The sequence below is a fragment of the Lithobates pipiens genome, unplaced genomic scaffold (genome assembly GCF_037356315.1).
Source record: "Lithobates pipiens isolate NorthernLeopardFrog02 unplaced genomic scaffold, aLitPip1_a1.2 Scaffold_3, whole genome shotgun sequence".
Classification (NCBI taxonomy): domain Eukaryota; kingdom Metazoa; phylum Chordata; class Amphibia; order Anura; family Ranidae; genus Lithobates; species Lithobates pipiens.
The window spans coordinates 220,483,273-220,505,920 of NW_027507790.1; the positions used below are offsets into that span (position 1 = coordinate 220,483,273).

General features: G+C 45.8%; 1 protein-coding gene and 2 non-coding genes across 3 annotated transcripts; all 3 read left to right on the forward strand.

Annotated features, from left to right (window-relative positions):
- The first annotated feature begins 8,066 nt into the window (after nt 1–8,066).
- RPL37 (ribosomal protein L37) lies at nt 8,067–19,197 on the forward strand. Its single transcript, XM_077462809.1, has 4 exons — nt 8,067–8,171; nt 10,689–10,824; nt 12,267–12,351; nt 19,090–19,197. The coding sequence occupies exons 1-4, from the start codon at nt 8,169–8,171 to the stop codon at nt 19,157–19,159; spliced, it is 294 nt and encodes a 97-aa protein (XP_077318935.1). The 5' UTR covers nt 8,067–8,168; the 3' UTR covers nt 19,160–19,197.
- LOC143941523 (small nucleolar RNA SNORD72) lies at nt 10,530–10,607 on the forward strand. Its single transcript, XR_013264213.1, has one exon. It is a non-coding gene; the product is annotated as a small nucleolar RNA SNORD72 (small nucleolar RNA).
- On the forward strand, nt 18,943–19,021 carry LOC143941522 (small nucleolar RNA SNORD72). Its single transcript, XR_013264212.1, has one exon. It is a non-coding gene; the product is annotated as a small nucleolar RNA SNORD72 (small nucleolar RNA).
- Nucleotides 19,198–22,648: the final 3,451 nt, after the last annotated feature.

Below are 22,648 nucleotides of genomic sequence, written 5' to 3' on the forward strand. Positions count from 1 at the left end.
AAAAAAGGCATCTGCAGGAGTTAGTGGGTGTTGTGTGCCTCCAGCACAATATAAACTACCCAACTACTGTTTTACCCAACTCCCTTCAGGCCATTACCATGTCTGGAAGGCCAGCAAGGAGAGGCAGACAGGCGCGAGCCGATAAAAGAGGGCAAGCAGGCTCTGTGTCTAGAGACAACAGTGCTGGTCGTGGACGCGGTGCATTGTCATCAGCACGTGGCCATGGGACATGCTTGTCCTTCTTTTCTGCAGCTGGACATGTTGAACCGCAACATGCCAACGACTTGGTAGAGTGGATGACCAAGCCCTCTTCATCCTCCTCATCCTCTCTCACCCAGTCTCAGGGTAGTAGCAAAGCAGCTGCCGACGCATCGTCTTCCCTCCTCTCAATGTCATCATCAGTGACTCCTTCCCTAGACCCACCACGTCCTCCTGAGGAGTCTCCTGAACTCTTGGTGCACAGTGTTGGGTACATGCTCCAGGAGGATGCCCAGTGTTTGGTGGGCTCTGATGATGACACTCAGCTAGAGGAAGGCAGTAGCGTGAGCGCAGAGAGAGGGGGTGCTCAAGAAGGACAGCAATCTGGCAGTCATGTTCCACAAGCTGCAGCATACTGCCAGGTTTGCTACAGCGATGAAGAGGGAGGGGATGATGAGGGCACTGACTCCACGTGGGTGCCTGGAAGGAGGGAGGAGGAGGAGGAGGCACATGTCCAACGAGGCAGGATGCCCTCCGGGGGCCAGCTTAGGGGCAGCACACCGACTGAATCACACCGCAGAGCTCCGCCTGCGCAGAGCGCTTCCTCTGCGCGTTATTCTAAAAGTTCTTTGGTGTGGGCCTTTTTTGAGACGAGTGCATCAGATCGCACCGCTGCTATTTGCAACATATGTCTCAAGCGTATCTCACGTGGCCAAAACATCAGCCGCTTGGGCACCACATGCTTGACCAGACATATGTTGACCTGCCATGCAGCTCGTTGGCAAGCGTACCTCAAAGACCCACACCAAAGAACAAAGCGGACCTCTCCTTGCTCCTCATCAGCTGGCATCTCCAACCCCACTAGACCTTCAGTCCTCTCTGAAACCTGCTCTGAGAGGAATGAAGGTGTAGAATTAGGTGTGTCACAGCCAAGTGCTTCCGGGAACTCTGCTAGTGGTACACCCACGTCCGATTATAGCAGGCAAATGTCCCTGCCCCAGCTGCTGGACCGGCGGAAGAAGTTTACTCCCAGCCATCCACATGCCCAGCGGTTGAATGCTAGCTTGGCTAAATTGCTAGCACTTCAACTGCTGCCTTTTCAGTTGGTAGACTCGGCCCCCTTCCGTGAGTTTGTACAATGTGCGGTTCCTCAGTGGCAGGTCCCCAAACGCCACTTTTTCTCACGGAAGGCGATTCCGGCTCTCTACCGGCATGTGGAAGGCAATGTCCTTGCCTCGCTGGACAGGGCGGTCAGCGGTAAGGTGCATATTACCGCTGACTCATGGTCCAGCAGGCATGGACAGGGACGTTACCTGTCTTTCACGGCCCATTGGGTCACTCTTCTGGCTGCTGGGAAGGATGCAGGACAAGGTGCAGTAGTGTTGGAGGTTGTTCCGCCACCACGCCTCCAAAATGCTACTATTGGTTGTGACACACCTCTCTCCTCCACCCCCTCCTCTTCTTCTTCCTCCATGGCCTCTTCCAGTGCTCTGTCCTCAGAACCAGCGGTGCTCCGTAGGCGTTCCAGGGGCTACGCAGGTACGCAGGCAAAACGATGCCATGCCGTGCTTGCGCTGGTTTGTTTGGGGGACAGGAGCCAAACTGGGGCGGATGTTTTGTCAGCTCTGCAGGGGCAGGCCGAGAGGTGGTTGACGCCACGCCAGCTTAAGCCAGGAATGGTGGTTTGCGACAATGGCACCAACCTCCTCTCCGCCCTCCGACAGGGACAACTGACCCATGTGCCCTGTGTAGCTCACGTCCTTAACCTGGTGGTGCAGCGGTTCTTGGGCAGGTACCCCGGCTTACATGATGTCCTGAAGCAGGCCAGGAAAGTCTGTGTGCATTTCCGCCGATCATTTAATGCCTGTGCTCGGCTGGCTGAGCTCCAAAAGGAGTTGAACCTGCCCAAGAACCGCCTTATATGTGACATGCCCACCAGATGGAACTCAACATTGGCCATGCTGCAGCGGCTGCACACGCAGCAGAGGGCCATCAATGAGTACCTGTGCGACTACGGCACCATGACAGGGTCAGGGGAGCTTGGTTTTTTCTCACCACGCCAGTGGGGCATGATCAGGGATGCATGCACTGTCCTGTCAACGTTTGAGGAGGCCACAAGGATGGTGAGCAGTGACAGTGCATGCATCAGTGACACTGTACCTCTTGTCCACCTCTTGGAGCATACGCTGCGTGGAATAATGGACAGGGCACTTGAGGCAGAACAGAGGCAGGAAGAGGAGGACTTCCTTGCCTCTCAAGGCCCCCTTTATCCAGGCAGTGTTCCTGCTGTGCCACCCATCACACAGGAAGAGGATGAGGAGGAGGAAGAGGGGGAGGAGGATGATTGTGTCAGCATGGAGGTGGAGGCTGGCACTCAGCATCAGCATCAGCAGCAGCAGCAGCAGCAGTCTTATAGGGATGATTTACAGTCCCAAGAAACACGTGGACTTGTACGTGGCTGGGAGGAGGTAGCTGCGGATCATGTTGTCCTTAGTGACCCAGAGGACTCCGGACCGAATGCCTCAGCTAACCTACGCTGCATGGCCTCCCTGATCCTGCAAAGCCTGCGGAAGGATCCTCGTATTCTTCGGATCAAGGAGAGGGACCATTACTGGCTGGCCACTCTCCTTGATCCACGGTACAAGGGTAAGGTTGCCGACCTTATCTTGCCATCGCAGTGGGAGCAGAGGATGAGACATCTCCGGGAGGCCTTGCAGAAAGCTCTGTGCAACGCATTCCCAGAGACTGGGAGGTTACAAACTCTTGGTCCTGGACAACGTGTTGCTGAGGCATCGGTCAGAAGGAGCGGTGGAGAAGGTGGCCGTCTGACTGATGCTTTCAGACAATTTTTTAGTCCGCAGCCCCAAGGTATGATTGGTTCCAGCACCCATCGCCAGCGTCTAATTTACATGGTGCAGGAATACCTTGGGGCAAGGTCAGACTTGGACACCTTTCCCACCGAAAATCCTCTGGCTTACTGGGTCTTGAGGATGGATCACTGGCCAGAGCTTGCACAGTATGCAATTGAGCTACTGGCCTGTCCTGCATCCAGCGTTCTTTCGGAACGCACCTTCAGTGCTGCTGGTGGCTTTGTTACCGATCACAGGGTGCGCCTGTCCACCGAATCAGTTGATCGACTGACCTTCATCAAGATGAATCAGTCTTGGATCACCCACAGCTACCAAGCACCTGAAGCTGATGTAACCGAATAATTTTTTTTGAAATACCACATCCCTTCAAGACTGCCTATGCTGATGCTGAGTGACTGTCCTGTTATGTTGATTGTCTATCCTCTTCCTCCTCCGCTGATATGTTGGAAGAACATTTTTGGTTCTGGGTGATGCCAGCAGCCCAATTTTTCTGCCCCTGTTTAACAGGGGCGTTTAATTACAATTTTTGATGCAATGCTTTGCAGCAGGGCTTATTCCTGCAATAAAACTAGAGTATATGGCAGAGGTTGCAGTGTGGTGGCACCAGCACCAGTGCCTAAGGCCCAATTTTTCTGCCCCTGTTTAACAGGGGCGTTTAAGTACAATTTTTGATGCAATGCTTTGCAGCAGGGCTAATTCCTGCAATAAAACTAGAGTATATGGCAGAGGTTGCAGTGTGGTGGCACCAGCACCAGTACCTAAGGCCCAATTTTTCTGCCCCTGTTTAACAGGGGCGTTTAAGTACAATTTTTGATGCAATGCTTTGCAGCAGGGCTAATTCCTGCAATAAAACTAGAGTATATGGCAGAGGTTGCAGTGTGGTGGCACCAGCACCAGTGCCTTAGGCCCAATTTTTCTGCCCCTGTTTAACAGGGGCGATTAAGTACAATTTTTGATGCAATGCTTTGCAGCAGGGCTAATTCCAGCAAAAAAACTAGAGTATATGGAAGAGGTTGCAGTGTGGTGGCACCAGCAGCAGTGCCTAAGGCCCAATTTTTCTGCCCCTGTTTAACAGGAACATGGAATTACAATTCTTGATATAATATTTCACAGGAGGGCCCCTTCCTGTGCCCACCCAGAGTAACGGTGAGGACTTATAGTGTTGTGGCACCAGCACCACAACCACCAAAGGTCAATTTTTCTACCACTGTTCAACAATGGCATGTAATTACAATTCTTGATATAATCGTTCACAGCAGGGCGCTCCAGCGCCCACCAAGAGTCACTTTGAGGGCTTACAATGTTGTGGCAAAACCAACACCTTGTTCCGCCATTTCTGCAGAGCATATAGGGCAGGCCCCTACTTTCAAACATCCAATTTACAAACATCTCCTACTTGCAAACGGAAGGAGACAACAGCAAGTGAGATGAAAAAAGATGGACGACAAAACAAATTATACAGGGGTGATAACCCTTCCCTATGTTTTCCAAAAAGCTTTAAAATAGTTTTTTTGAATGGAGCTACACTTTAAAAATGTACCAGTTGAAAATTACAAACAGATTCAACTTAACACAACAAACCTACACAGTCCCTATCTTGTTTGCACCGCCTGTATACTGCTGTTCTGAGTATATAGGGCCTGGGGGCCACACGCATTTCCTTTTTTTAATATGGGTACGGGGTTCCCCTTAATATGCGTACAAGACCCAAATAGGCTGGTAATGGGCAGGGAGGGCTACCCATGCAATTTTTCTCAATGATTTTCAACCATATTGCAGGAACCAGATATAACATTAAAACCGCAAGCAGTTTTAAATGGTGTTATTTCCGTTTAATGTCATTTTGTGCAGGGACTGTTCTAAACACAGGAAACATGTGGCACTTCACAGGCATACTACAGACACCCCCCCAGGCACCATATTTAAAGGAATATTTCACTTTTTTTTTCACTTTAATCGTCATTAAAATCAGTGCTCCCGCCAAAACGGACATTTTTAAAAACATTTTAGGCATTGACCCATGTCCCCTGGGGCAGGAGCCAGGTCCCCAAACCCTTTTTAGGACAGTATCTTGCATATTAGCCGTTAAAATTAGCACTTTCCATTTCGAACGTTCGAGTCCCATAGACTTCAATGGGGTTCTAACGTTCGTAACGAACGTGGGGTCCGTTCGAAAGTTCTGGTGCGAACCGAACCGGTGGGTGTTCGGCTCATCCCTAGTCAGGAGTAGCTTCTGCAGTTAGTTGTTAGAGATCCATTGATTTTCTCTCTAAGTTTGACTTTGTTGTACTTTTCTCTTCTGCCACTAGGTGACCGGGCACTTGGTGGCACTAGGTATAAGAAGGACAGCTCAAGGTCAAGTTATGGGCATGTGGGGTATCTCAGCCAATGGGCATGGGTTTTCTTGGATCCCTTGGCCTGCTGGAAGAACCTATATGTTCCGGTGGAGTCAAGTGATCTATGTTCTGTGCCACCTGGATGGCTGTCTGGGTGGACGTGTGTCGTATGCCCTGGGCTGCTAGGCCGGAGATTGGGCCTATCCCGGGGGCATCTGGCTGCCAGGCTGTGTGAGGGCCTATCCAGAATTAAGAGACCAGCATAGGGTTGGGGCTGCGGCTTGCAGTCCAACCAAAAGTGACGGTTCTGCAGGCTGGAGAACCCGCCATGGTTGGAGATAGAAGGGAAGCTGTCGCCACTAAGGGACCAACCACCTTTAACAGGGACCACAGTGAGTAATTGAAGCAAGTACCGGAGAAACATTCTCACTGAATAGGCATGGTGGAGAATCGGGAAACTTCAGGCAGTGATCAAGTAAGAGGACCCAACCAGTGGAGGTGACGCTTGCAGAGCAGCCTTGTGTGTCAAGCCAGGGACTGAGTCGGTCAGCAGGGGAGAAGCTTGAAAAGTATCTGGAGTGCATTTAAGTCTAAATGTGAGATTTGAGGTCTTTTTGACTCCAGATCTCACATTAAAGAGGTCCTGTCATGTTTTTTTTCTATTCCAAGGGATGTTTAGATTCCTTGTAATTGGTCTAATTGGATCAGACTAATCGTGTGAAAGGGGCCTGAGGCTGCTTTCACACTGATGCGCTAAGGTTCACCCACACTGCAGGACCAGGGCAGTGCACCTGTGGCTTTCCTGCAGATAAGCTGCACTTTGCCATAGACTTCTATTATATCCTGCAGGTGTGGTAACAGTGCTGGATCAGTTTGAAAGCAGCCCAGTAACCATTGCAGAACAGATATTCCCATATATACAATGTGATTTTAGTAATGTACCTTCAATAACAGTCTTCCATTTAGGTATTACCGGCTGTTGCTTTCCCAGGCAGAGTACATTTGGTATCACTTCGCCTGTGACAGGAGCCGGTGCTATACAGGAAGCGTCGGCTTATGTGACTCCGTTCTCTCCGCAGCCGTGCTTCCTCTACTGCCCGCCTTAATTCTTATCACTGATGCTCTGGGATGGCAGGTTGGTGCGATCTAGGCTTGCCAACCCACCATCCCAGAACAAGAAGTCACGGGCCACATCAGAGGGCTCCGCGGGCCACATGTGGCCCCCGGGCCACTGGTTGGGCACCCCTGCTCTAGGGTGTCTGAAAAAAATATATAATGTTTGTAGGTTCTAAGTGATTTTCGAGCAAAAAAAAATTATTTTAACTTGTAAACAACAAAAATCAAAAGAAGAGGCTCGGTCCTTAAGTGGTTAAAGTAGATGTAAACCTGATTTATGAGCTAGGCACATATATCTGTATTGTTTACTTATCTCTCTCTAAAGCCCTAAGTTCTGTGTCTTTCTGCTGTTTCATTCCTCTGTTATCAGCATGATAACTTCTGACAAGTTCTTCAAGATGGGAGATAAAAGCAGCCTGAAAATTTGTGTTCGGGTGGGTGCTATAAATAGATTAGCAGAGAGCTTGTCTTGTCACAGCACAGCTCTGAAGGTATCTTCGGTCTTATGCCTATGTGGAGAGGGGAGTGTGTGCCTTCCCTCCAATCAGCTGTCTCCCAGTGTAAGCCAAGACTCCACACCCAGTGCTGAATGAGGAAGTAAAAATTCTGACCCCATGTTAGAATTATAAAGAATATAGACAGCAGATGTAAATGTAAAACTTATGTAGGGAGATTTGTGTAATCTCTGTGTATCATCTGAGGCTGTACACTTCACTGGGTATAGGAGAGGGATTACATCCAGAACAGGGAAATGCCTTGATTACATAGGCATCCCCCTGTTCTGCTTCTCCATGCCACGATCGCGGGCCAATGATAGACATCAAGTCCATGGCGGGCGCGCGGCGGTGTGCACCCGCTAGCCGCGGATGACACAGTGACATATGGGTACGTTGTTTTGCGCACCCATGCCACTTTGCTGACGTATATCAGCATGAGCCGGCCGACAAGTGGTTAACTAATATATTGAGATGTATTCCCATTGATGAAGCAAAAACGTAAAGGTGTGAATGCTACAAAATTCTGAAATGGCATCTTAACATTGTGGGATAGCCCATTCGAATTCTGTGCTATGTCAAAATTCTGACATGTCACCTCAGAATTCTGGATACCTGGTAATTGTGACAAATGATCTAATAATTCTGATATACAGGCATACCCCACTTCTAAGTACACAATGGGGTTTATTTACTAAAGTTGGAAAGTGCAAAATCAGACTCACTTCTGCATAGAAACCAATCAGCTTCCAGGTTTTATTACCAAAGCTTAATTGAACAAGCCAAGGTTAGAAGCTCATTGGTTTCTATGCAGAAGCAAACCTGATATTGCACTTTCCGACTTTAGTAAATAAACCCCATCGTGTACCGAAAAGTGGGGTATACATATAGTGATTTATAGGAGGGGAGGTGAAAGTTTTCTATTTTCCACTGGCCTCATGGCTCTTTCTTACTAAAGTAAGAATTCTAATCTATGGGAAAATGGGCAGAACACAGCATCCTCAGTAAGCCTATGCTGGCAACAAACTAGCACTTGCCAGCACTTAAAATGGCGCAGAGAAGCATGACGTGACCTCGGATGCGGAAGCACTGCTCCTAATATAGCGGAAGTGATTGCCTAGTTCCGGTCTCTATCGTCTGGGCCGCTGGGGAAGATGGTGAGTGTCATGGTTTCTCGCCAAGTACAATCGGTGTAAATCCTTCTCCATCCTCCCGGCAGCGGGTTAGTACCGCCGGCCAGGAGGTAGAAGGGACACCCCGGTGACATGGAGCCCGGTATTACCCGGGCGGGTGAGGCGGTAGAGGGAGGACTCCGGGGCTGATTAGAGCGGAGGCCTGGGAGAGGAGATATGGAGTCCGGGTCCAATAGAGGGAGATAGGCGGGGAGGCCTGTACTCTGCACTCACATGTGGGAGTGCTGGGCCATGTAGTTCTACCAATACTGGGCAGACTATTCTATGAGGGCGCGTTCCGACAACACTCTGCATGGGGCTCATCCGTCCCTCTGTGCCCGGAGCTACAAATCTCCCCATCACCGATCTACAGCAAGAGAGAGCGGCCCTCTCCCTGCATGGCTTAGATTAGTAAATCTGACACTTGCGCACTCCATGCAGCCCCTGTCCCCGGGGGGAAGGAGCCCCACGAACTCCATGCAGACCAGGTGGAAGGCGCTGCACATGTATAGCTGTGTGTTGGCAGCCTTTTTAAAATGAAAAGTGGCATCAGCTTAATGCAGAGCAATGCATTGGATCAGTCTGATCAGGTCCTTTGTGAGGAGCAAACGACACCATCTCAGATAGGATTTGCCTCCATCCCTCTTCCGTTGTATTAAAGCAGATCTTTATCAATAACGTGATTTAAAAAAGAGTAAAAATGTAGTTATTCTATCAAGAGGCGTGTGTGCTGGAAATTGCCACCAGCATTGCTCCTGTTTATTGCTGGAGGCTTCTATTTTGCTGAAGCCCTGAGCAGGAGTAAATCTTTAGGCTGGCAGTAGATCAGCCTCTACTGCAATGTTTCTCAACTTCTGTCCTCAAGGCCCACTAGCGCCTAGAGGCAATTCCGTTCACATTGTGCGCTATACAAGTATTTCATTCATTCACTAGCAGGCCAGGTTTTATGTATTACCTTGGGGAGGTGCAGACTAGAATACTGCAATCACTGAGCAGCAAATGATATCACCTGTGATGTATTTCAGTTGTCTTGCAAACCTGACCTGTTACTGGGTCCTGAGGACAGGAGTTGAGCACTACTGGCTCTGATGCCAAAAATGGAGAGCAACTGAGCATGTGCAGAGGGAGGTGAGACAGTGTATTGCTAGATTTGATGGTATAGACTAGGGATATGCAATTTGCGGAACTACAAATCCCATGAGGCATAGCAAAACTGACAGCCACTAGCATGACATCCAAAGGCAGAGGCATGATGGGACTTGTAGTTTTGCAACAGCTGGAGGTCCGCTAATTGCAGATCCCTGGTATAGACACTTATTTTTAATGTTTTACATTGCTTTGTCTGCAAAAGGGGCCAGCCTGAACTTAAAGCAGGGGTCCACCCAAAAAAAAAGTTAAGACAGCAGCTATAAATACTGCCTGTCCCAGGGTGCCCGCGATGCCGAGCAATCGCTCGCCTCTCAGCTGCCCCCACCGCCATCCTCTGAGGGAATCAGGAAGTGAAGCGTTGCGGCCTCACTTACCAGTTTCCTACTGCGCATGCGCAAGTTGTGCTCTGCATCCTCACGTGTTCCTGGACCTGTGATTCCCAGAACAGTTTGGGTTGGGGGGGTGACGCGAAGGGGCGAGACTCCCGCAAGTCTTCCGTCTATTCCCGGAAGTGGGTGCAGATGCCTGCATTATACATGTATCTGCACCCCTCCCCCCTGAAAGATGCCAAATGTGACACCGGAAGGGGGGAGGGTTCCGAAAAGCATAGGTTCGCTTTTTATGTGAGCCTCCGCTTTAACTTTCTGACTAAAGTTCCCCTTTAATACCACCTACAAGTCCAGCATTGTCTCCTCTCACTACGCTGCCATGTTTCTTCTTTACTTCCTCGGAAGTCGGCCGTCTCTTCTGGGTTCTTGCAGCCAACCCATGATGTGAAGACAGATCTGGCACCATGAAAATGCCACCTGGGATATCACCACATGTCCAAGGAGGTGTTATTTTCCTCCATTCACAGAACAGTATGTAAACAAAGACACTGAGCAAGATGTGCGTTTGTAGGATCTGGCGCTGCCTCGCTTTCCATATTTTAGAAATGTGAGATCAGAGGCAGGGAGAGGAGACAACGCCTTGCCTAGGCAGGAATAGACAAGGAGCCAACAGAAAATGGGAAACAAAGCCAAATAATTTACTAAAAGGTCAGCTTCTTGGGGAGGCTAAAACAGAGCAAAATGTTGTTTGGATGAAGGTCTGCTTTATTGTCACCCTAATCTTTAAAATACTTGATTCCTCACAATCTAAAGCCAGTCATAGACTGTTGGATTCCCGGCCAGCTTTGAGAAGTCTGTCGTCTTGCATTTATCAGTGATGTGTTTAAAATAAATGTCTGAACATATGATACTCTGTGATTTCATTTTCTTACTGAGATAAATGCAACACACCCAATGACGAGGGTGCTTGGAGATGTTTGTATTTTTAAGTCACTTTTTTCTTTTCTTTTTTTTTTCTTTTTAGACGAAGGGAACATCGTCATTCGGAAAGCGCCGCAATAAGACGCACACTCTGTGCCGTCGCTGTGGCTCTAAAGCCTTTCATTTACAGAAGTCTACCTGTGGCAAGTGTGCCTACCCAGCTAAGCGCAAGAGAAAGTGTAAGTACCATCATGTATATTCCTATCCAGTGTCATTATTGCATGATTTGTTTTTTATTTAGAACTTAAATGTCATACATTAAAAACGTTTTCCTTGGTTATGAAAAGTTATTTAAATGACAAGTTCACCTTCGGGGACATGTTCTACCAGTTTTTAGGCTGTAACAGGTTCCCACTGGTGCAGCCGCTCAGGAAACCGCTGCTTCTGTGTGACAACTGTGCGGCGGGTCAGGCCCCCTTTCCAACTGTCCCTTTTTGAAAAGAGCACATCTGTGCCACATCATTCATTTACATTGTTCTGTGAATAAATTAACTAAAAGTACCAACATCCTTTACAGCTGATGGCTTGTTATCAATGAACTACCACAGCACTGTGGTAGTACGTTGATTCTTCCTGTCAGTGTGAACCTGCCTATGTATAATGTATGGGGCAGACAGATTACAATGACAGTCTGCAGGAGACCTGCATGGCACCAGTTATTTGGGAGGCTCCAAAAAAGTACATTTTAAATGTAATTTATTATTTTTACTGTCCTTAATCACAGCACTTAAACCATCAACAACAAATTTATCAAACACTGGCACTAGGGTTGCTCTGATAGCAAGCATTTACAAATGCTCAGATGCTTGACCCTATACCTGTGCAGGAGGCCAGTAAATCGAGCATCCTCAGTGTAGCAGGGGGTGCCGAGCAGCTTCACTGATGACCAGAGCGGCGGTGGGGGCAGTTACGAGCACAGATCTCCCTGTATAGCTTTGACAGCCACTTCTCATCAGCCTTCCTCCAGTGGCTGTCGGGGAGATCGGTGCTTGTAACTTCCACCACAGATTGTGTCCTGGTCTGGTCCCCCCTCGTCCTGGATCTTAGGATGTAAAGTGGAGGAAGGAGACAGTAAATGTCATTTACCAGCTCCTTCCTTTTTCTGATTGCACAGTCAGTGATGGCTGCCGCTGTCCATTCATGACTGTACTTATGATGCTTCAGTTTCTGAATGTAAAGCAGCCTCTGTCTCCTGTCCATTCACTCTCAGTGCTGGTGTGTGTGTGTGTGTGTGTGTGTGTGTGTGTGTGTATAGATCTCTCTCATCTATCTCTCAGTCCACGTCTCATCAGTGCCACTGTCACATGACATAAAAAAGTGTGGGTACTTTTACTCTGTCTTAAAGTATTGGACCAACCCTAGGCTTCACTATAACAAGCATGAGCCCTGTTTGTAGTTCTGATCACTCAGGCCTCACCGCCTGCAAAAAAATGTGCATTTTATTTAATTTTTTAAATTGACTATCAGTATGATTTTGTTGTGTGGCTTTTGACCAATGATCTAGTTTGCTTTTTAGTTCATAAATAGACCTTGCAGCATCTTTGTTTATGTAATTTGAATATCTTGTGTAATAGTTATGAGTGGCTTCGGTTTTCTCTAAATCATGAACTGTCTTCTTTAGACAACTGGAGTGCCAAGGCCAAGAGACGCAACACAACCGGAACCGGCCGCATGAGACATCTGAAGGTTGTGTACCGCAGGTTCAGGTAAGTGTGGAAACGTGACATTCTCCCTCTATGGAACATAATTGTGTGACTGAGACCGAAGACCAGGTGATCACAGGTTTGGCACTATGGCATTACGCTGAAGATGAGTGAATTTTTGACTACCTAAGGACCAACTGAAGAATTTGGAAGGATTAAGTGACTGTTCGCTGCACTGTATGTGTATACATTTTGCTGGAGACTGCATTGAAATTGCAGCATGTTCTACAGGTCAAAAGCTGGAGGGCCCATTCGCACTACAACTTAGTGCAGAAAACTCACGTTCCTTGATTATTTCCCACACCGCATTTCAATCGTACTACCCTTGCGATCTGCACAACACCCCAAATTCAGTGTGTCGCACAATCCGGTTGAAGTGCTTTTCCAAAGGTTATGCATGCACTATATTTGATGCAGTGCGATTTCAGACCATTTAAAATGAATGGACCATAATTGCACTGCACATGAACCAGTGTTCTGTGCGATTCTCATATAGTTCCTAGTACGTATGGGCCTGGAGTCTTGGGTTGTTTAAGTTGCCAATGAAGAGTCTGCACAGGCTCTGGGTTGTTGCTAGTGGAGAAACCTCCCTTTCACTCTGTGTATGTAGAGAGGTATAAAAGTTGCAAAACTAATGGCAATACAAGAGAAATTGCTTTGATGTAGCATAGCCACTGCAGAAATTGTTTATAAAGGTTAGATGATAAAATGCTGCCTCAGTGGCTACTTAAAGCCGTTCATGTTATTTTGAAAGTGATTGTACCAATTTTATCTTCAGTGATTGAATATGGTTTTGTCCATGTTCTTAGTACAGTGAGTTTAAATCAGTGGAGTGCAGAAGTTATCGTATAGTAAATTGTAGCGGAAGCTTGAATCATTTGGAAGAATAGCATTTTCATTATTAAGGTCTCATTCTTTACATGCGATTCCCATTTAGAATGGAATCGATTTTGAAAGAATTCTTTACTTTGCAGTGTATGCACAAATAAATATTGCATGACACCATTTACCTTGATGGACATCATTCGTGCCTCCTCCACACCACAACGTAGTGTGATTAATACATTGCCCTAAGGCAGCCCTTTCATTAAAATTGGTTACCAATGCACCAGAATACACAAACTTTTATCCAACACTACATACCACTTTGCATTGTAGTGCATTACCCTGTGTTGTGGTGCGCAGCTATTCAGGTTCTTTAGATAAGGGGCGTCTGTAGATTAAAACAAACAGTTGAGCTCTGACTAAAGATGAAAAGTACCCTTGCTATAGGTGCGGACCAGTGGTTCTCAACCTCAGTCCTCAAGTACCCCCAGTGGGGGCCATGTTTTCAGGTTTTCCTCTGAACAGCTGCTTTCAATCAATATTAATGACATTGTATTGAAAAGGGATGTTTCGAAAACATGGCCTGTTGGTGGTACTTGAGGACTGAGGTTGCGAACCAGTGGTATAGACCACTTGTATATCTTATGAAGCCTGACTGAAATACTCCCAGGATGTTGCTAAGTGAGGCCTAGTCATCACTGCTCACCTCCATCAGGAGGGAGCTCTGAAACGCGGAGTTCGGAGCTTCTGCATCAGGGGGAGAGAGAGTATGTGAGGGGCTTTAAATCGGAGCTCACTCCTGTGATGGAGGTGAGCAGTGATGACTAGGCCTCACTTAGCAATGTCCTGAGAGTATTCCAGTCAGGCTTCATAAGGTATGGAAATGGTCTACACCTATAGCAAGGGTATTAATCTTAAGTGGAAGCTGCACAGTTTTTTTTAATCTAGACTCCCCTCATCTGCATAGGTAGTTTTGTGGTAACAGTGAACCACCCCTTTAAATAAGCCATAGAATACATGAAGGTAAAACCTTGAGACTTTACATCTACTTTAAGTTTGAGGCGATCTTTGCATTCAGTGAGCTTCACCTGGCTGGATACAAGCTCGGTTTGCTTGACTGCTCCCTACCTTTGCTGGGAAATGGCCTCTTTAAAGTAGAACTAAAGGCTTCTGTATGACAGTCTAAAGTCCCAAATCAGTTTACTATCTGATTCAAAAGCCTTTGTAAGTAAACTTAAAATCTTACCTGACTGAGCCAACTCTCCATTTGTGGCTCACACGCTCCCCTTCCCAGACACTGCAGCTTCAAGCTTTTCAGCAACAGAAGCAGTGATGCCAATCCAGAAAGCAGTGGGTGGGGCTGCCAAATAAAGTCTTGTGAATCGGCAGTGACCATGCTAACATCCAGGCCCCACAACATTTTTCATCCCACTGTAGTGCAAGCAGACTCGGCCTGCATAAGAATGCTCCTGAATTCAGTTCAGAGTTGCCAATGTGGCAATTTCACACCATCGCTGGCAGGATGGTGGGGAATTACTGGGGCTGAGAGATCACAGGTCTACTTTTAATCCCAACTCCAGCTATACCTTCCTGTGGTTTTTTTTTTTTTATATTTATTTTTTATTTTTTTGAGGGGGCCTCCTCCCAAATCTAGTTATCAATTGCTGATATCACTATTGTACAGGGGTTGACAAATTTGCTTGGAATCTAGGAGCCAGCTAAAAGTTAGGAGCCAGGTCCGTGACGGCGATCTGGACCTGTCCCTGGCCTGACATGGAGACGCGTGAGGGGAAGATAGCGCCCCCCCCCCCACCTGTCTCCAAGTCATTGCCCATAGCTATTAGAGGGACATTTTATTTTTTTTCAATTGCATTTTAGTGTAAATATGAGATGTGAGGTCTCTCTGACCCCGGATCTCATATACAAGAGGACCTGTCATGCTTTTTTCTATTACAAGGGATTTTTACATTCCTTGTAATAGGAATAAAAGTGACACAATTTTTTTTTGTTTTTTTAAAGAACAGTGAAAAAAATTAAAATAAAAGTTAAAATAAAAAAAAATATTTTAAACGCGCCCTGTCACGCCAAGCTTGCGTGCAGAAGCGAACGCATATATGAAAGCGGTATTCAAACCACACATGTGAGGTATCGCTGCGATCGGTAGAGTGAGAGCAATAATTCTAGCCCCAGACCTCCTCTGTAACTTAAAAAGTGCAACCTGTAGAATTTTTTAAAAGTCGCCTATGGAGATTTTAAAGGGTAAAAGTTTCCATGAGCGGGCGCAATTTTGAAGCATGACATGTTGGGTATCGATTTACTCGACGTAACATTATCTTTCACAATATAAAAAAAAATTGGGCTAACTTTACTGTTTAATTTTTTTTTATTAAATACATTTTCCCCAAAAAAGTGCGCTTGTAAGTCCGCTGTGCAAATACGGTGTGACAGACAGTATTGCAACGACCACCATTTTATTCTCTAGGGTGTTAGAATAAAAAATATATATATAATGTTTAGGGGTTCTGAGTAAAGGGAAGGAAGATAGGCTGGCAGGCAGGGGAATTAGCATTGCATCCATTAGCATTGCTGGTTGTAATTCCAACGGCCACCACAAGAGGGTGCCAGATTCTAGAAGGAACCATAGGATCGTAGAAGGCCTCAAAGCCGGGGGCTCAATTACTGGGCGGCGTGGCCCGACGCGATCGCGCCGGGGGGTCCGCGGAGACAGCATACCCCCAGCTGTGCTGCCCCAGGTCGCTAATTCTAGTCGCAAATGCAACCTGGTGCCCGGGTTTTGTCGAGCCCTGCTATTGTATATAATATGCCGCTCCTGGTGCAGTAGAAGGTGTACGAGAAGGGATTCATTTGGGATTATGGGATTTCGGTTTGCATTTTGGAGATATGTATAATATTAGGGAGAGCATTGGGGTACATCTGTAGGTGTCAATTTTAAAGGTCTGTTGGAGCATAGGACAAGGGTTGGGGGTCACTTAAAGGGTAACTCCACTTTCATAGCAAATAAGTGCAAATACAAAATATAGCATATACGGAAGTCTGCACTAAGATACAGGAGATGCTCGCAAAATTATAATATTGTGCAAAAGTTAATTTATTTCACTAATGCAACTTAAAAGGTGAAACTAATGAGATGGACACAATACATGCAAAGCAAGATAGTTCAAGCCGTGATTTGTCATTGTGGTGATTATGGCTTGCAGCTCATGAAAACCCCAAATCCACAATATTAGAATATTGCATGCAATCAATAAACAAGGATTGTACATAGAACAATATCGGACCTCTGAAAAGTATAAGCATGCATATGTACTTGGTTTGAGCCCTTTTTGCAGCAATTGCTGCCTCAATGTGGTGTGGCATGGAAGCCTATGGCACTGCTGAGGTGTTATGGAAGACCAGGATGCTTCAATAGTGGCCTTCAGCTCTTCTGCATTGTTCAGTCTCATATCTCTAATCTTTCTCTTGGCAGTGCCCCATAGATTCTCTATGGGGCTCAGGTCAGGCGAGTTTTCTGGCCAATCAAGCACGGTAATCCCATGGTCCTTGGACCAGGTTTTGGTGCTTTTTGCAGTGTGGGCAGGTGCCAAGTTGTGCTGGAAAATGAAGTCAACATTCCCATAGAGCTAGTCTGTGGAAGGAAGCATGAAGTGCTCCAAAATCTCCTGGTAGACGGCTGAAGCATAGTGGACCATCTCCAGCAGATGGCATGGCTACTCAAATCCACACAGACTGGAAACTTCACACTGAACTTCAAGCATCTTGCAGTGTGCGCCTCTCTATTCTTCCTCCATACTCCGGGTCCTTGGTTTCCAAATGATATGTAACATTTGCTCTCATCAGAAAAGAGGACTTTGGACCACTGAGCAACAGACCAGGTCTGTGTTTTCTTTAGCCCAAGTAAGACGCTTCTGACATTTTGTTGTTCAGGAATGGCTTGACCAGCAGAATACAACATTTGAAGCCCATGTCCAGGATCCGTCTGTGTGGTGGCTCTTGATGCACTGACTTCAGCCTCGGTAAACTTGTGAAAGTCCCCAACACTTTTGAATGGCCTTTTCCTGACAATTCTCTCCAAGCTGCGGGCATCCCTGCTGCTTGTGCGCCCTTTTTTATTTATTTTTTTATTTATTGTACACTTTTCCCTTCCACATAACTTACCATTAATGTGCTTTGATACAACACTTTAAGAACATCCAACTTGGATGATTTTCTGCACATCTGTCAGGTCAGCAGTCTTTCCCATGATTGTGATTCCTACTGAACCAGACTGAGGGCCAGTTCACACCATAGAAACGTAGTCTGGATGCGCTCCAGATGCTTTATTGTATGCACGTTTTTGATGCAGTACAGTTCACCCTCCCCCCCCCTTTAACCTTAAATAAGGACATGGGTGTTCCAGTGTGTTCTTACGTTTTTGATGCTTTTTACAGTGTTCCAGTACAGTCCTCTGCAGGAAAAATGCAGCATGTTCAAGCACTGGTGTGAACCATACCATTGAAGCCATATAACCTACTTTCTATTTGTTTTTATTGCAGAAAAAAACACACTGGACTGCATGTGTTGTGAACAGGCCCTTAGGCTGGATTCACACCTATGCATTTTTGGTGCATTTTGCAGATTTGCACTAAAGTCATTTTTAAAATGGTTTCCTATGGAAGACGTTCTGTAGTGAAAATCTGCAAAATGCATAGGTGTGAATCCAGCCTTGGAGACCATTTAAAGGCTCAGGAACCCTTTGCAGGTGTTATTGCTTAATTAGCTGATTAGAGTGGGACACTGAGCCTAGAATATTGCACCTTTTCACAATATTCTAATTTTCTGAGATTGTGGATTTGAGGTTTTCATGAGCTGTAAGCCATAATCGTCACAAATATGACAAATCACGGCTTGAATTATCTCATATTTCACCTTTTAATTTGCATTGGTGAAATGAACTTTTGCACAATATTCAAATTTTTAGCGTGCCACCTGTACAGTTTAGACTTTTGGCTTCCCCTGCAACAGTGTTTTTAGTGAGATACTCCTAAAGGGTATTTGCATGTCAAGGGATGCAGACCCTGACACTTTCCTCATTAGAACCCTGCCAGTGCCACTGCCAATTGATTGATCTAAAATTCAATCCCATACACATTCCCTTTCCACATTGATAATATAAACTGCTACACTGCGTATTTATAGGTAGGAATCTGCAATAAAGTCTGTTAAAATCCCTGCAGTGTGCATAGATCACCCAGTGGCTAATGTGGGGTTTTCTTTCCTCAACAAACGTCAAGGTACAGTTTTCACACTGCGTTCTGTTCAGGTCCGCCTGTCAGGTTTGTTTTTTTTTTTTTTTTTTTTTTTTTTTGCGGACCTGAACAAACACTTCATAGATGTCTATGGAGGGACGGATGTCAGCGGTGACACCCACTCTGATCCAGAAAAGTGTAACGTAGAAAAACCTATTTTTCCATCTGTTATCAGATTCGGTGACGACGGGCTCTGCAGTCTGTCATCCAATACCCCCATAGGGAAGAGTGGCGCTCTGACAGGTCTGTCCTGCACAGTGTGCAGAGACAGATCTGTTATCTTCCTGCTCTGGGCTTCGTACGCGTCTGTGTGAAAGAACCCTTACGCTTCTATTTACTTCTAAGTGCTGTTTTTTTCCTGGATTAATTATTGAACATTGTTTTATAGTAGTTTATGCTGAGCTTTAAAGGAAAACTTCTAAAATTTTCATTGTCTGATTAAACCTGACATGAAATCCAATGAAGCTTATCAGTGATGTTTCCAAATAAATGTCTGAACATATGAAATTTCTAGTGATTTCAGATTCTAACTGAGATAAGCTAATAGAAGTAGGAATATATTTGTTGTACGATTTGCACTCTATTAATGACGGTCTTTCTCTTCACACAGGAATGGATTCCGTGAAGGTACAACTCCTAAACCCAAGAGAGCCGCAGTTGCAGCTTCCAGCTCCTCTTAAGAACTAATATTTGTACAAAAATAAAGTGGTTAAAAGTATATTTTTGTCTGTTTTCTACACTGCATTTCCTGTATGATCTGTATTCAGGCTGACAAGCTGAATGCTTAAATAGTACATCAGACTAATACATAATATTGTAGAACTAAAAACTCAGCCATATCTTGGCCTAGCTTGTGGACAATACTGGTTGGACACGTATACAAATGGCTCTTTAAAATGTGCGGTGTTGGTTATATTTAGTATGGATCACAATATGGAAACCATGACTTTCATTGCTGAGTAGGCAGCCCTACCTGGGACACACAAAGACATGCCCACCCTGTTCTCTTTTCTGCGCAGCAGCCAACACCACTCCCCAGTGAAAATGCTCTCCGCCTGTACTGGGCTCTTTGCTGACAGAAATTCTGGCCAAATGTATCTGATAGGACCAGCTAAAGCAGTTCTAAACAGGAGCACAGCTTCAGTACTGGTGGGAGGCGCAACATGGAAAACGCATCCCAAATGGTGCCTATGTGGTGAGGGTGTGCCGGAATAAAACTTCTTTGGGAGGTTAATGGCGCTGGCCACACAAACAGGTGGGAGTGCGTTGAACAACACCGCTGGGGTGTAGATTATGAGTGTGTAACTGGATATTGTAGTGAGAAGGAAATGTTCTGTCTGCCAAAATCAGGCAGTCTTTGTTCCTATCTCAATCTCTGTTCCTTTGTTCCTCCTATCTCAAGACCTGACATTGCCATATTGCCTGCACTGGTGGTTGGGGGCTGGAGTTTAGACATCACTGAAATCAAAGTTTAACTGGCTGGGGGAGTTGTATTGAGAGAGGGAAATTTTTTCTTAGTGCTCTTTCAGACTAACGATCCGTTCAGGTCCGCCTGTCCGTTTTTCAGGCAGACCTGAACGGATGCACCATCGACCTCTATGGAGCATCGGATGTCAGCGGTGACATGTCTGCTGATATCCGACCTGATCTGAAAAAGTGACTGAGGAAAAACCTACTTTTCCATCCATCATTGGATCGGGTGACGACTGACTCTTTGGTCCAATATCCGATCTCCCATAGAGCAGAGCGGCGCTGACAGGTCTGTCCCTGTGCAGAGACGGCCCTGTCATCTGTCTGCTGAGCAAGCGGATGTCCACAGGGCGGATTGGCACGGATCCGCCCCGTGTGAAAGAGCCCTAAGGATACATTCTGTGCATTAATTGCTCCTGAACCCTGCACTGACCCAGAGTAGGCTCAGGTTTTATTTAAGATACCCATTTAAAATCTTCTCACTGATGCAATTTCACAACACTCCACTATTTAATGTTGTGTGATTCTGTTCCCATCCCTATTGTGAGGATACTCAAAAAGTTAAAATCCACTGCCTTATGATGCTGAATCACTGATCTGCAACAAGCTCTAAAGTCAGATGAACATCAGAATTTCTGCTTGGCATGCTTCTTCCAGGGTAGTGACCAAGGGTTAAAGCTTTTTGGTCAGTGGCAATTGGTATATTTAAATGGAGAGTCCACCAATTGCAGTTTGTGTATTGCATACAAGTTTCTTTGCAGATCAGTTTGCAGCACAATAAAACTGGCTTTCTCTTTCATTAACGGATGCTTTTTCATGGGTGGGTTTGATGGCGGCTCCTCCAGGAGGTCCCTAGGCGCAACTTAAAGTGGAGCTCCACACAAGGGAAGTTCCACTTATTTGGCAGCTTTCTGGGGAGTGGCTACCTGGTTTTGACATTTACCCACTTCTGGCTGACTTTGCTGCGTTGAACTCATCCGGAAGTTGGGTCCCTCTCCTCCTTCCCTCACTGCTAGGCTATTCACAAAGTGCAGCGCGCTTGCGAAATAGGGAACCAAATGTGAAGCTGGAAGGCTTCACTGCCGGTTTCCCTTACCTAGCAGCACCCGAGAGGTGATTGAAAAATTGACTTGTGAAGACTCCACTGCATTTTTGAACAGGTAAGTGGACTAAAGTCAGCAGCTACAGGGCCCTGGAGCTCTGCTTTAAATTAAAATAACACCTAAGCCCCACCCCTATATTTTTGCCTGGCACAGCTTTTAGTGAAGCTGTGTTCCTCAATGAACTGTAGAGAAACAGATGTGTACTCACAATTCCTTTTCCTGGTGCCAACATGGTAGCTTACATGTGATAGTATACTGCCATGGATTGGTGCCAGGAAAGAAAATTACAGTAAGTAATACAATGTTTTTCTTCTGAGTTCATTGAAGGACACTGCACCCACCTGCCTAATTCTTTTTTGCCTGTCTGTAATCATCCTGGTACTATTGGCCATTACCTGAATTCTGTCTTCCAGATGAGGGGTTTGATCACCACCAGAGAGCCATCCCTTAGGCATGCTTTTCATTTAGGTTGCGCCCAGCATCCTGAAGGTGGCATCATGTACATTTGTGAAGAAGTGAAACTGTGGGGTTGATTTATTGAAACGAGTGCAAAATCTGGTGCAGTTGTGCTTCCTTTTTTTTTTTTTTTTTTTTTTTTTTTTTTTGGTCAAAGGTTAGGTGAACAAGTTGAAGTTATTGATTGGCTACCATGCAGTTTGCACTTTCCAGTTTTAGTAAATCTTCCCCTGTGTCCTTCAATGAACTCAGAAAAAGGAACATTTTGACCACCAGCCACAGGAAAATGTGAACTGCAGCAAAATCGAGATGCAATTTTGCCACACTTGCCTTTTCTCGCCACCGGTGGTCAAAGTAGGCAGTGTGTACATGAAGCCTTAGTCTAAATGTTCATATGCTAGATATTTGGCTATCACATCTGAAATATGGCAGCTGAAAGGTATGTCCAGCGATTCAGATAATTGGGTTTTGTACTTGCTATAAAATCCTTATCCTGAACACAATACATCCACAGTCAGGAGAGGGAGGTTGAAGCTCCCGTAACTGCAACAGCTTCAAAACACTGGTAAAAGCCTATGTGTACATGGACACAGACTTTTATGGTGTTTTTCTTGCTAAAGCTCCTAAACTTAACTTTAGGAGCAACTAGTGTACATGAAGCCTAAAAGACATTTTGAAAGTTCTTCGATATAGAATATAAAAAAAAAAAAAAATACACAAAACCTTACCTTTTACATCTTTAGCAACTACATAGGCCGGACAGGTTTTTTGTGTGTGGTTAAAAACTGGAAAATTTCAAGGGGTATCCATACTCTTTCAATGCACAATACAAATACCCAGTGAAGTGTCTGGTCTTGCGATACATAGGGATGGAACAAATCCTCCTACATAAGCTGTACCTATTTATCTGCAGTCTTTACATTTTGGTCAAAGTCCAGTATTTATAAATATTTTGTGAGCTTCCGGAAAGCAGGGGATGGGAGCAGAAATGATACTCGGCAGACCTGCTTTCTCTCGGTAAATAGATATCAAACATATTAAGCCTCAAAATTGTGTGTCTGTCAAACTGCCAGAAAGAACGATACCACAGCGATGGATGATCCAAACATCTGCAATGATTGACTGATCCAGATCATTTCT

What these genes read in the sequence shown, in the direction of transcription:
- RPL37 (XM_077462809.1), top strand. An exon ending in AGCTAAGCGCAAGAGAAAGT is followed by an intron (nt 10,825 to 12,266) that starts GTAAGTACCATC and finishes TGTCTTCTTTAG; the next exon opens with ACAACTGGAGTGCCAAGGCC. An exon ending in GTTGTGTACCGCAGGTTCAG is followed by an intron (nt 12,352 to 19,089) that starts GTAAGTGTGGAA and finishes CTCTTCACACAG; the next exon opens with GAATGGATTCCGTGAAGGTA.